Below are 14,987 nucleotides of genomic sequence, written 5' to 3' on the forward strand. Positions count from 1 at the left end.
CACACGATGCACTACATACATCACACACATGTACACATCACACGATGCACTACATACATCACACATATGTATACATCACACACTGCACTACATACATCACACATATGTATATATCACACGATGCACTACATACATCACACACATGTATGCATCACATGCATGTATGTGGTGCAGTATGTAGTGAATGCAGACAGGCTATTATAGCCAAGTGGTCAAGTACAGGGAAGATCCGCCATATTGGACTGGACTTTATAACTTAGCTTGATGCTATTTAGACCAGTAATGGTCCCTGCATAAATCCCCACCTCTTAGGCCCCGTTCACATCACCACTATTTATTTCTGTTGTTCTGCTCATCTAATGGAGCAGAACAACAAAAATAACGGAAGTGCTGGATCAGGCACGTAAGGCTGGGTTTTTGTAATACCATCAACATACACAACAGATGCCATACTGTGACATCCATCACCATGGAGTTTCATAGTAAAAAAAAAAAAAATACTTTTTGGGAGGACTCGGCAGGATGGAAAAGTGTAGTGTACCATGTTTTTCCATCCTGTAAAGTCCAGCAAAAAACATGTATGCTAACGTATCTTTTTTTTTTTTTTACAATGGAATTCTATGGTGACAGATGCCACAGTATGGCGTCTGTCTGAGGCGTCTGTCAATGTATATACGTTTTTTGTGTGTACAATTAATATATGGCAAAAATGTCATGTGAACCCGGCCTAACTGACAGGGAAAAAGCTGAACAGACCCCGCCGACTATGATTGAGTTTGTTCAGTTTCCATTCACGAGCCTGTTTTTTATCAGACCAAAAAGGGGCTGCATACAAGGCTTTTTTGTCCGGTCTTTAGGCGGAATCTGCAACAGAGGTTCCAAACGCAGCCTCCAACGCAGATGTGAGCAAGTGTAGCCCGATATACAGGGAGTGCAGAATTATTAGGCAAGTTGTATTTTTGAGGATTAATTTTATTATAGAACAACAAACATGTTCTCAATGAACCCAAAAAACTCATTAATATCAAAGCTGAATATTTTTGGAAGTAGCTTTTAGTTTGTTTTTAGTTTTAGCTATTTTAGGGGGATATCTGTGTGTGCAGGTGACTATTCAAGTGCATAATTATTAGGCAACTTAACAAAAAACAAATATATACCCATTTCAATTATTTATTTTTACCAGTGAGACCAATATAACATCTCAACATTCACAAATATACATTTCTGACATTCAAAAACAAAACAAAAACAAATCAGTGACCAATATAGCCACCTTTCTTTGCAAGGACACTCAAAAGCCTGCCATCCATGGATTCTGTCAGTGTTTTGATCTGTTCACCATCAACATTGCGTGCAGCAGCAACCACAGCCTCCCAGACACTGTTCAGAGAGGTGTACTGTTTTCCCTCCTTGTTAATCTCACATTTGATGATGGACCACAGGTTCTCAATGGGGTTCAGATCAGGTGAACAAGGAGGCCATGTCATTAGATTTTCTTCTTTTATACCCTTTCTTGCCAGCCACGCTGTGGAGTACTTGGACGCGTGTGATGGAGCATTGTCCTGCATGAAAATCATGTTTTTCTTGAAGGATGCAGACTTCTTCCTGTACCACTGCTTGAAGAAGGTGTCTTCCAGAAACTGGCAGTAGGACTGGGAGTTGAGCTTGACTCCATCCTCAACCCGAAAAGGCCCCACAAGCTCATCTTTGATGATACCAGCCCAAACCAGTACTCCACCTCCACCTTGCTGGCGTCTGAGTCGGACTGGAGCTCTCTGCCCTTTACCAATCCAGCCACGGGCCCATCCATCTGGCCCATCAAGACTCACTCTCATTTCATCAGTCCATAAAACCTTAGAAAAATCAGTCTTGAGATATTTCTTGGCCCAGTCTTGACGTTTCAGCTTGTGTGTCTTGTTCAGTGGTGGTCGTCTTTCAGCCTTTCTTACCTTGGCCATGTCTCTGAGTATTGCACATCTTGTGCTTTTGGGCACTCCAGTGATGTTGCAGCTCTGAAATATGGCCAAACTGGTGGCAAGTGGCATCTTGGCAGCTGCACGCTTGACTTTTCTCAGTTCATGGGCAGTTATTTTGCGCCTTGGTTTTTCCACACGCTTCTTGCGACCCTGTTGACTATTTTGAATGAAACGCTTGATTGTTCGATGATCACGCTTCAGAAGCTTTGCAATTTTAAGAGTGCTGCATCCCTCTGCAAGATATCTCACTATTTTTGACTTTTCTGAGCCTGTCAAGACCTTCTTTTGACCCATTTTGCCAAAGGAAAGGAAGTTGCCTAATAATTATGCACACCTGATATAGGGTGTTGATGTCATTAGACCACACCCCTTCTCATTACAGAGATGCACATCACCTAATATGCTTAATTGGTAGTAGGCTTTCGAGCCTATACAGCTTGGAGTAAGACAACATGCATGAAGAGGATGATGTGGTCAAAATACTCATTTGCCTAATAATTCTGCACGCAGTGTATTATGTATTTGAATTACTGCAAATTCCGTACTTCTCCTCGGGTAAAAATACTCCTCAAAAATGGTCGGAGTATTTTTACTCTTCTGGAAAAAATATAGTGAGACCTCTGATGGGGGAACATTATACACTGCTCAAAAAAATAAAGGGAACACAAAAATAACACATCCTAGATCTGAATTAATTAAATATTATTCTGAAATACTTTGTTCTTTACATAGTTGAATGTGCTGACAACAAAATCACACAAAAAAAAAATATGGAAATCAAATTTTTTAACCCATGGAGGTCTGGATTTGGAGTCACCCTCAAAATTAAAGTGGAAAAACACACTACAGGCTGATCCAACTTTGATGTAATGTCCTTAAAACAAGTCAAAATGAGGCTAGTAGTGTGTGTGGCCTCCACGTGCCTGTATGACCTCCCTACAACGCCTGTGCATGCTCCTGATGAGGTGGCGGACGGTCTCCTGAGGGATCTCCTCCCAGACCTGGACTAAAGCATCTGCCAACTCCTGGACAGTCTGTGGTGCAACGTGACGTTGGTGGATAGAGCGAGACGTGATGTCCCAGATGTGCTCAATTGGATTCAGGTCTGGGGAACGGGCGGGCCAGTCCATAGAATCAATGCCTTAGTCTTGCAGGAACTGCTGACACACTCCAGCCACATGAGGTCTAGCATTGTCTTGCATTAGGAGGAACCCATGGCCAACCGCACCAGCATATGGTCTCACAAGGGGTCTGAGCATCTCATCTCGGCACCTAATGGCAGTCAGGTTATCTCTGGCGAGCACATGGAGGGCTGTGCGGCCCTCCAAAGAAATGCCATCCCACACCATTACTGACCTAATGCCAAACCGGTCATGCTGGAGGATGTTGCAGGCAGCAGAACGTTCTCCACGGCGTCTCCGGACTCTGTCACGTCTGTCACATGTGCTCAGTGTGAACCTGCTTTCATCTGTGAAGAGCACAGGGCGCCAGTGGCGAATTTGCAAATTTTGGTGTTTTCTGGCAAATGCCAAACGTCCTGCACGGTGTTGGGCTGTAAGCATAACCCCCACCTGTGGAGGTCGGGCCCTCATATCAATCACCTTCATGGAGTCTGTTTCTGACCGTTTGAGCAGCACATGCACATTTGTGGCCTGCTGGAGGTCATTTTGCAGGGCTCTGGCAGTGCTCCTCCTGTTCCTCCTTGCACAAAGGCGGAGGTAGCAGTCCTGCTGCTGGGTTGTTGCCCTCCTACGGCCTCCTCCACGTCTCCTGATGTACTGGCCTGTCTCCTGGTAGCGCCTCCATGCTCTGGACACTACGCTGACAGACACAGCAAACCTTCTTGCCACAGCTCGCATTGATGTGCCATCCTGGATAAGCTGCACTACCTGAGCCACTTGTATGGGTTGTAGACTCCGTCTCATGCTACCACTAGAGTGAAAGCACCGGCAGCATTCAAAAGTGACCAAAACATCAGCCAGGAAGCATAGGAACTGAGAAGTGGTCAGGTTACCACCTGCAGAACCACTCCTTTATTGGGGGTGTCTTGCTAATTGCCTATAATTTCCACCTGTTGTCTATCCCATTTGCACAACAGCATGTGAAATTGATTGTCACTCAGTGTTGCTTCCTAAGTGGACAGTTTGATTTCACAGAAGTGTGATTGACTTGGAGTTACATTGTGTTGTTTAAGTGTTCCCTTTATTTTTTTGAGCAGTGTATATATATATATATACTGGCACTATGGGGGGGAGCATTATATATTGGAACTAGTGGAGGGCACTACAGGGGGACATTATGGTTTTATTATTACTACTAGGGTACTGTAGGGGCACCCGGCTCCCCATGCCGATCAGCTGTTTGAGGAGACGGCGTGCGCTGTGCGCATGTGCAGTCTCCCTTCTCTCTTCCTGCTCACCGCTGCATGTCTATGGGACAGCAGTAGTGAACAGCACGCACAGTCTGCTCAAACAGCTGATCGGCGGGGGTGTCAGGTGTCAGACTGTGTTTTTAGCACATTATTACAAGATTTGGGGCCCCACTTTTGATTTTGCCTAGGGCCACATTTTGTCTAAAACCGGCCCTGGTCACATGTCACTGATGCATATGTCACATACTGCACATACACCACTGATACACAGAACATATATAGCACACACCAATCACACATAGGAAACAAGCAATGCACACACCAATATATTTATGCCCAGCCCTATTACGTGTAGCACACTAAAGGGGTCAAAGGGGTTGTCTCTCACTTCAGCAATTGGCATTTATCATGTAGAGAAAGTTTAAGGGTTTCTGTCACCAGATTTAACCCTATTAAGCTAGCTGACATTAGCGATATGCTAATGTCAGCTGAACCTAACTAGTCTATTCCTACTTTTATCTATGCCCCCGTTATGCCAGAAATCTAACTTTTATAATATGCTAATTAGCCTCTAGGAGGGGGGGGGGGGGCTCTCCCATATTTGTCCACGCCCTGCTACACTAGATTGACAGGGCCAGGTAGCCTTCACCTCCAACTGCCAGCCCTGAGGCCTGGGGAAATTGTGCGCCGTTCAGTATTCGGTGCAGGCGCAGTGAGGAAGCCGCCGAGCGCCCTTCACTCACTGTGCCTGCGCCAAATACTGAACGGGACCAACGCTGGCCGGCCCTGTCAATCTAGGGTAGCAGGGCGCGGCCAGAGGTGGGAGAACGGAGCCTCTAGGAGCAGGAACAACGCCCCCCCTGCTCCTAGAGGCTAATTAGCATATTATAAAAGTTATATTTCTGGAGTAACGGGGGCATAGATAAAAGTAGGAATAGACTAGTTAGGTTTAGCTGACATTAGGGTTAATTCTGGTGACAGAAACCCTTTAATACAAGGCACTCACTACAATGTATTGTGATTGTCCATATTGCCTCCTTTCCATCACATTATACACAGCACGTATCCGTGGTTATTACCACCGTGTAATCCAGCAGCGGTGGCCGTGCTTACACACTATAGGGAAAGGTGTTGGCCTATGAGCACTTCCAGCCTTTCCCTATAGCACGGCCACCACTGCTGGATTACACTGTGGTAATAACCATGGATACGTGCTGTGTATAATGTGATGAAAAGGAGGCAATATGGATAATAACGATACATTAGCAAGTGCCTTGTATTAACTGCATGATAAATGCCTTTTACTGAAGTGAGACAAACCCTTTAACCCCTTTAAGCATAAATGTCTGGCATGAAATTTACCAAATCGTAACCTCCTCAGATTGCACATAATCTACAGTATAATTAAAAGGGTTGTCCTACCATAATGACCTATCGCCTATCTACAGGATAGGTGATACATATCATATTGCTGGGGTCTGACTGCTGGAACACCCACTGATCATGAAAAAAGGGGTCCTGAGACATTCAATTACATTACCACCAATCTATGTACACAAGGGTCTTAAAACCACGTTCCCTTGATCATGGGGGTCCCAGCAGTCAGATCCCCATCAATCAGGCACTTATCACCTGTTGTGTCATAGCTGTTGGACCTTTTTACATTCCCTATCTTTAAAGGTTTTCTTTGGATGTAAAAAAAAAAAAAAAAAAAGTAAAATAAATATTAAAAATCTGGCCCAAAATATGTGTCAAACTAAAATAGAAATGCTCGCCTGTTAAAGCGCCTGTGTCCACTTTTCTAGTTATCCTCTATCCACAGGATCAGGGATAACTAAGTGATCCGTGGGGGTCTGAATGCTGGAGCCCCCACTGATCCCCCTTCTTGATTGAGTGGCAGGTCGAGCATATGCCCTGCCTCTTTATCCATTCTCTAGTCTATGGGGTCGCTGGAGATGTCAAAGTACAGCGCTGGCTATTTCTAGTTTTCCCAAAGAGAATGAATGGAGCAGCGCATGTGTAGCCTGTCACACCATCAAAAAGGGGGAACAGGACCCATTCCTGGAATCAGTGGGGGTGGTGTGGGGTGGGGGAGGGGGTTGCAGAATCGGACCCCACTAATCATATAGTTATGCTCTATGGTGTGGAGAGGATAACTTGAAAACCTGAACAACCCCTTTAAATCCTTCACCAGTATCTCTTTACATGGCAGCAGTGATGCCTGTAAGTACGGAATATCATCATTACCACCATGTAAACCATTAGTGTCAATACTGGAGAATGTGATGCGCTGTGCAGAATTTTTCGGGCATAAGTCCAACCCCCTTTGTAGTACATAACCTTTAACAAAGCCCAAGTAAAAGTGCTAGAGGAGCAACGTGAGCACGAACGGAGGGTCATAACTGAAGCAGAGACATTAGGGTCACCTGAGGCAGGATAATAGTGGGGATCCTGGGGCAGAGGTATTGGGGGCAACTGGAAAAGATGCAATATTAGGGGTGCATTTAGAGTGGGGACATTGGTGGGCATCTAGAGATGGGTGCAGCTAAAGCAGAGGCATTGGGGGGACCTAGGGAAGAGTCCCCCCAATGCCACTCTGAACTCTGCAGAGAGCAGCACACATTCATAGATCTGTGTCTGCTATAAACAAATCCCCTATTTCCCCCTTCCAGTCTCCTACAGCTCACTACTGTCACACACCTGAGAAATCAGCCCAGCACCGCAGAGGAGTCCTTCTCTCCAGCAGCCAGTTTTCTGACAGCAGGGAGGGCAGGAGGATGGCCAGACATGTTCTCTCCTCCTTCACTGCCAGCAGCCAGGAAGTTTAGAAAATACTGCGGTGCCTCCTGTACAATTTACACCAGTAGGAGGCTGCATCACTGTGCGATACTGCCACCTAGTGGATACAATAATTATCTCTCCTGAGAAAGGAGAAATAATTACTCCTCCATCTTAGGCTACTTTCACACTCGCGTTTGGTGCGGATCCGTCATGGATCTGCACAGACGGATCCGTTTAGATAATACAACCGTCTGCATCCGCTCAGAACGGATCCGTTTGGATTATCTTTAACATAGCCAAGACGGATAAGTCTTGAACACCATTGAAAATCAATGGAGGACGGATCTGTTTTCTGTTGTGCCACATTGTGTCAGTGAAAACGGATCCGTCCCCATTGACTTACATTGTAAGTCAGGACGGATCCGTTTGGCTCAGTTTCGTCAGACGGACACCAAAACGCTGCAAGCAGCGTTTTGGTGTCCGCCTCCAAAGATGAGCGGAGACGGAACGGAGGCAAACTGATGCATTCTGAGCGAATCCTTTTCCATTCAGAATGCATTAGGGCAAAACTGATCCGTTTTGGACCGCCTGTGAGAGCCCTGAACGAATCTCACAAACGGAAACCCAAAACGCCAGTGTGAAAGTAGCCTATTTATCTCTGGGTGCAGGAGACTGGGGGCGCACCGAAGAATCCCCCGCTTCCCCGATGGCACAGTCCGAGCCTGGCTTATCCAAGAAAATATATTTATGGCCTATCCTCAGTATACAGCACATAAAGGGTAAGGTCGGAGGTCCTCCCTCCAATAGATAACATAAAGAGTGGCTCCTACTTCGGAGGACCTGTATTACATGGTCATCCATTCATTTGACAGGGCACAGTGTAATCCTGAATTTTCTCAGAAGTGAGACAACCCCTTTGTACAGCTGAGACAACCCCTTTGTACAGCTGAGACAACCCCTTTAATCAAGCCCACAACAGCTACATGGCCGGTTGCTGGTATGCATCTCCATGCCAGATTGTTTTGGGCACACATAGTAGATGGGCAAGTTGTAAGATTTTCCTCCATAACATACTGTGATCTGCACCCTTGCCCTATATCCTCAGTGTGGTCCCGATCCTGCCAAACCTGTGCTACGCAAAGGGTGAAATCCACTGCAAATCTGCATTTTACACCCTGTGTGAATATACCCTTGTGCAATGATCCTGCGTAACCATTATAGTACAGTATGATAGAAAGCTGGCAGGAATTTGAACCACACCGCCAGCAAAGCTGCACCATGCTGAGGGCAGGACTACAAATCCTCCTCCTGCCCTAGCAGAATTCTATCTGAAAGGATGACGTTGTTTTTCCTGTATATGTTATTCCAATGGCAACGCGTTTCAGTATAATTAGTGCATCCCATGATGGCTTCTCGTAAGGCTATGCAATCACTTTATGAAGAGTGGGGATCTGACCTCTGGGAACCCCACTGATCCTAGGACAGAAGGGATTGCAGAATGTCTCCATCCAAGTTCACTTGATTGCGGCCATACTTCAGTTCTCAGCACGAGGGGTGGCTGGCGCAACAGGGGCAATGTCGCTAAATCAACTCTATGACCATTTCACTCTCAGGAAGGGTAGGGATCCCAGAGGTCAGGACCCCCACTGATCCTATAGTGATTTCATAAGAATATCCCTTTAAGTTGCCACCCGCGTCAGCAACTGGCTATGCGAAAGGTAACAGATGGTTAGCTTCTGGGTACAAGCCATCAACTTCCACGGTGTGGCCAGTCATTGTCGGGCATGCTCTACTATTGGTGATTGTGTGTGGCAGTGGGTAGCAAGTGGGGATATTAGTATAGCCCACCGAGCTGTTCTGTTCAATAAAATGTATCTGTGCTTTTTGTTCTTTTCCTTACTTCTCTGTCCACCTCACTGAGGCGGTCGCACGCGCTCAGTTTAAATCTTCAACTGCCATAAGGCATATCTTCTGTTAGAGGCTGTGGCAGTTACAGGGAAAGAGCTACAGCAGAAAGGACACATCCCCTGAGCCATGATAGGGAGAGAGCTGCAGCAGAAAGAACATGCCCCCTGAGATGTGATCGGGATAGAGCTGCAGCAGACAGGACATGCCCCCTGAGATGTGATCGGGATAGAGCTGCAGCAGACAGGACATGCCCCCTGAGATGTGATCGGGATAGAGCTGCAGCAGACAGGACATGTCCTCTGAGTTGCAATAGGGAGAGAGCTGCAGCAGAAAGAACATGCCCCCTGAGATGTGATCGGGATAGAGCTGCAGCAGACAGGACATGCCCCCTGAGATGTGATCGGGATAGAGCTGCAGCAGACAGGACATGCCCCCTGAGATGTGATCGGGATAGAGCTGCAGCAGACAGGACATGTCCTCTGAGTTGCAATAGGGAGAGAGCTGCAGCAGAAAGGACATGCCCCCGAGATGTGATAGGGAGAGAGCTGCAGCAGACAGGACATGTCCTCTGAGTTGCAATAGGGAGAGAGTTGCAGCAGAAAGGACACACCCGCTTAAAATAAATCTAGCAGAACACTTGTAACAACGAATAGGGAGATCTCTGGATCCATGTGAGGTACAAGGCTGGTTCTAGTTTTGTCATGTACTATAGCAGGCATGGCCAACCTAAGGCTCTCCAGCTGTTGCAAAACTACAACTCCCAGCATGCTCAGACTGCCTACAGCTATCAGCCTGCAGCAGGGCATGGTGGGAGTTGTAGTTTTACAACAGCTGGAGAGCCGCAGGTTGGCCATCCCTGTACTATAGGATGGCTGATTTTCATTCCATGGCATAACCCCTTTTAGGGCTGCATTACACCAACAGATTATCTGACCAATATCTGTCCAATCAGTATAACAAAAGATCTGCGTGTGTAATTGGCCATCTGACCAATGATTGGTCAGACAATCTGTTGTGTAATACAGCCCTAAATTGGAGAAAGATCTGTCTACATACAGTGCTAAGGAGCAACTACAGGAATGATGGATACTAAACCTGTGATTAAAGCCCGCTGCTTTGTTACTCACCTTCGTTTCTTTCTTGCAGATAATGGACTTTTGTCTTCATCGGTGTTCACCAGACCCTCCCTGATCCTCTTCTCAAGGGCCGTCCACAGCTCCTGCTGCTTCCTGGAGTACAGAATAGAAATAAGAAGGCATGCTGCTTGTATCTGTCCTTCAGATAAACCCCTAATCCTTTTACGCTGCACCCTAGATTTATTAATAGAGGAGACAAAGATGTCTTCACCCCTGCTGTGTGCAGGAGAAATGAGATGCCGCACTGCTAATGTTAGGTGTGTTGCAGGCATGATGTAGGAAGGCAATATGTATATGGCCGTCTCCTTACCATGTGGCGTAAATAATGTAATAATTTGCTGGATCAGTACAATTAGGGTAATACCATACATAATGTGTTTTTTTTTTTTTACATTTTATCACCTTTCTACAATTGCAGCACATTTCATGGAAAAATGACAGGACAAGGGTACTTTCACACTAGCGTCGCTGGATTCCGGCAATCTGGATGCAAACGGATACGATTTGTAGACGGATCCGTCTCACAAATGTATTGCAATACCGGATCAGTCTCTCCGGTTGTCATCTGGAAAAACGGATCCGGTATTTATCTTTTTCACATTTTTAAAGGTCTGCGCATGCGCAGACCGCAAAACCAAATCCGTTTTTCCGGAACACTTAGGGCCGTAAAGGAATTTTAATGTAAAATAATGCCGGATCCGGCATGCCGGCAACTGTTCCGGAATTTTGGACGGAGAAAATACCGCAGCATGTATGCGGTATTTTCTCCGTCCAAAAACCGTACAGTGACTGAACTGAAGACATCCTGATGCATCCTGAACGGATTGCTCTCCATTCAGAATGTATTAGGATAAAACCGATCAGGTTTTTTTCCGGTATAGAGCCCCTAGGACGGAACTCAATACCGGAAAAGAAAAACGCTAGTGTGAAAGTACCCTAAGAATACAATTATTGATGTTTATGTGTGTGAGGGGCAAGTGTTTGTTTGACTTATTTTACACCAAGATCCAGACGCTGGTAAACGGTCTAATTAGGCAGAGAGGTAATTAGAAGGGAAAGCTCTCATCTTGTCACTCCTTTTCGGATATAAAAGACGCCCACATGGGACAATCTGAGAGCAAGTGTGCAATGTGATTCATAGAGGGAGGACATGCACAGAAGTCCATGTTACCCTCCCCCTGGGGTCACCCACAGAAGTAAAGCAGGAAGAGGAGGATCTATATCTCCTCTCTCTCCATCTTGTAGGCAGGTCCGCCACGGCTCATGTGAAGCCTTATCAAACTGATAAGAGTTTGACTGTGTTTCTATGAGGTCAGGAGATCAGAGATAAGGCTTGACTTACGGTAAGCCATCAGCTGACAGAACTGAGGAGGAACAGTCTGCAAATAGACTGATTTTTAACCACATGTATCACAAAAACTGCTGAAAATTTTTAATAGGAACCAATTGAAAAAATGATTTTTAGCCTAAAATGGCATTATAAAAAAATTGCACTGAAGGTGTCCATAACCTATGTTATATGTGTATATTCATATGGGGCAGTTTTGTTTTTGTGGTTTTCAAACTGTGTAACATAAAGGGAATCAACTCGGTAAAGGAGGAGAGCATATTTAAAAGAAGAAAAACTACCACAAGAGGACACAGTTTTAAATTAGAGGGGCAAAGGTTTAAAAGTAATATCAGGAAGTATTACTTTACTGAGAGAGTAGTGGATGCATGGAATAGCCTTCCTGCAGAAGTGGTAGCTGCAAATACAGTGAAGGAGTTTAAGCATGCATGGGATAGGCATAAGGCCATCCTTTATATAAGATAGGGCCAGGGGCTATTCATAGTATTCAGTATATTGGGCAGACTAGATGGGCCAAATGGTTCTTATCTGCCGACACATTCTATGTTTCTATAACAGTTCGCAGTTTATTATTTTGTACATTGCGTTACAAAAGCGTGTGTAATGGTTTAAAACGCAATGTGGTCCTCTGTCTAGTATCTTATCTCTTGGCCACAGTGGAGAGCTATTAAAAAGAGAGTACTTCTCGCTCCGGAGGACCTGACCGTCATTACACATGTACATTACAACGGGTACTATTTAATACCTATTTTCCCATGTGGCAGTGCTGCAGAAAAATGTCACACATCTGTCTTGGTTTTCCGCTGAAGGGAAGGATTATCTTATCAAGGAAACCTTGTTGAAAGTGGAGAGCCCCTTTAAATAACTACAGTGAATCTTCTTATTCAGGTTACTGTTTACATGGGGGCTGATCACCTGCTTCCAACCATCACGGCCCGCTCTACAAATTACATTTCATCCTCATTAATAAAGCCACAGGTCGCCTGAACTTCATTCCTGGTGCATCTGCTCAGAACATATGCAGTGGGTCAGGAACCATTCATTACTACACTGACACAATGCAAAGCTAGAGAACGGTAAACTGGAGACCACAGACAGACATAGCAGAGCCGAATCCTCTGCGGGATCTCCAACTGTGTCCATGGTCAGCACTCAGGAGGTTTACCTAGGTTTAACTATGAGATAGCACCATGAGTCCGGACAAATAATACATTTATCTCTGACACACGTCGCAAGCCTCATGCATTTGTCAAAAAGATCAGTCTCAAATTTGCCGGGAATGTCCCGAATTTTCAGACACAATCCTGGAAAATGTGGGCGGTCCTGGGTCAAGGGGGGGGGGGGGGGGGTTAAGCCCCTCCAGAAGTGCGTGTCCCCGGATGCGGGTCATAAATACCTCAAATTTACCAACAAGAATGGTAAGTATGAAAGGGGAAGGCAGGTTTAGGGTTAATGTAAGGAGGGAATGGAGAGGGGGTCAGAAGAGAGAGCAGGTTTTGGGACATGTGATGACTGTCTAAATCGGGGTTGAGGGGACAGAAGGGAGAGCTGGCGGCACTACCCACCAGGTGATACATGGACAACTTTTAGCAAATGAGGCAGTGGAAAAAATGGGGGGGATGGAAATAGTTCCTAAAACAGTCATGTCAGGAGAGGTGACAGGTCCTCTTTAATTAGGGCATGGCTTGTGCTACCCACAAATCCCTCTCTCCTAAGATAAAGTAAAAAAAAGAAAAAAGACTGGACACTGTGTGACAATGGTAAAAAATAAATAAATAAATAGCTTGGTATAGGTCCTACCTCCCGGTTAGATTCGAACCTGCTCCCTATGACCGACCCAACGGTTGGGTCAGTCATAGGGAGCAGGTTCGAATCTAACCGGGAGGTAGGACCTATACCAAGTCTTTTTTCGTTTTTTACTTTATCTTAGGAGAGAGGGATTTGTGGGTAGCACAAGCCATGCCCTAATTAAAGAGGACCTGTCACCTCTACTGACATGACTGTTTTAGGAACTATTTCCATCCCCCCCATTTTTTCCACTGCCTCATTTGCTAAAAGTTGTTCCTTTGGAGCAGGCACGCTCAACCTGCGGCACTCCAGCTGTTGCAAAACTACAACTCCCCGCATGCCCGAACAGCCTACAGCTATAAGCCTACAGCAGGGCATTGTGGGAGTTGTAGTTTTACAACAGCTGGAGGGCCGCAGGTTGAGCATGCCTGCTGGTAGAGTCCTGACCACGTTTTCACCCCCAGTAGAAGAGGGGATGATCCCAAGTAAGACTGGGCCCCCTCTTGCCCCGGGCCCCTTAGCAGTCGCATGGTCTGCCGCTATGGTAGATACACCCCTGCTGTCGAAGTGCAGATGTGAACCCAGCCTAACACAGACATGACAACAATCCTATGTAAAAGTAAAAAGAGAATATTACGGTTTCATGACGTGTGCAAAATCAACTCTGCAGCATCTGTGCAGCAGCAGAATGAATGACTGGATGTACAGTAATTGTCACTTGCTCTATCCCTCGAGCAAGGGAAACAGGCGAGCAATGCGCGGTAATAACACGGGCAGTACTTAGTCTACGCTCATCAGTAACAGGGCGATTCAAAGTTAATGTCCAGAGGAAAGAACAGGCGGACAATTATCAGTTCTCGTTAGGAATCACGAGGAGCGGTAATGCGGTTATCAGACCAGGGAAAGATTTTTTTTTTTTACCCCAACAATATAACACAATTGGATTTTTCCAGCGGGGGCGGCCATGCGCTTACCTCTTCCTCCAGCTGTCAGCCCCATCCTCGCCGTTGTCAGTCTCGGTGACACTGTCTGAATATTTATGACCTACTGAATATACGAGAGAAGCGATTTCACTCTCGGGGCTGGAGGGAAGTAATAGGCTGAGGACTCGCTGCAGCATTGCCTCCGGTATCATGGATCGTTTAGACAGATACGCTGCCAATCGGATGTCCTGGGGAAGAAGAGATGGCACGGTGTCAAGCAGCTGATGTCAAACAGGATTAGCTATCATTTATTTGTCAGGCAGCGCACAACATGGCAAATAAATATCCATATAAATGCTCATGTTCTATGCTGTGGGATACATGGGAGGTAATGCAATTTATGAAGCGAAAAAAATGAATCAGACAAGGTATTATTCTGCTATTTCAGACAGGAACGCGTTGGAGGATCTCTGTGGGATAACATAATCCAATCGCAGACACGTAATCCAATTACGGATACAGACTGCAGAGAGGGCCCTGGCAAAGAAAAAATGCCTGCCCCCCTTCCCCCTCCAGCAAAATTACCAGAGCAGCACTTGTCCACCTGTCCATTGCTGGCCATGGTAGCCGGGACTCCTGAGAGATCCCCCGAAAGCAGGATCTGTCTGGGATTGGCTGACAGGGGATGAGGCACCCCGTTCGGAGAGGGAGGCAGAAGGTTATGAGGGGGTATGTGCAAGTATGGATAAGCCTGGG

The 14,987-nt window shown here is 46.0% G+C and overlaps 1 protein-coding gene across 1 annotated transcript in view; it reads right to left on the reverse strand.

Annotated features, from left to right (window-relative positions):
• Positions 1-14,987, reverse strand: part of EVC2 (EvC ciliary complex subunit 2) — a 171,505-nt gene that overhangs the window by 11,802 nt on the left and 144,716 nt on the right. Inside the window, exons 20-21 of the mRNA XM_040419112.1 lie at positions 14,283-14,479; positions 10,164-10,265 (exon numbers count right to left, since the gene is read on the reverse strand). Coding sequence (XP_040275046.1) covers positions 10,164-10,265; positions 14,283-14,479 — 299 coding nt within the window. The remainder of the gene's footprint in view (positions 1-10,163; positions 10,266-14,282; positions 14,480-14,987) is intronic.

Source organism: Bufo bufo, chromosome 2 (assembly GCF_905171765.1).
Source record: "Bufo bufo chromosome 2, aBufBuf1.1, whole genome shotgun sequence".
Lineage (NCBI taxonomy): Eukaryota > Metazoa > Chordata > Amphibia > Anura > Bufonidae > Bufo > Bufo bufo.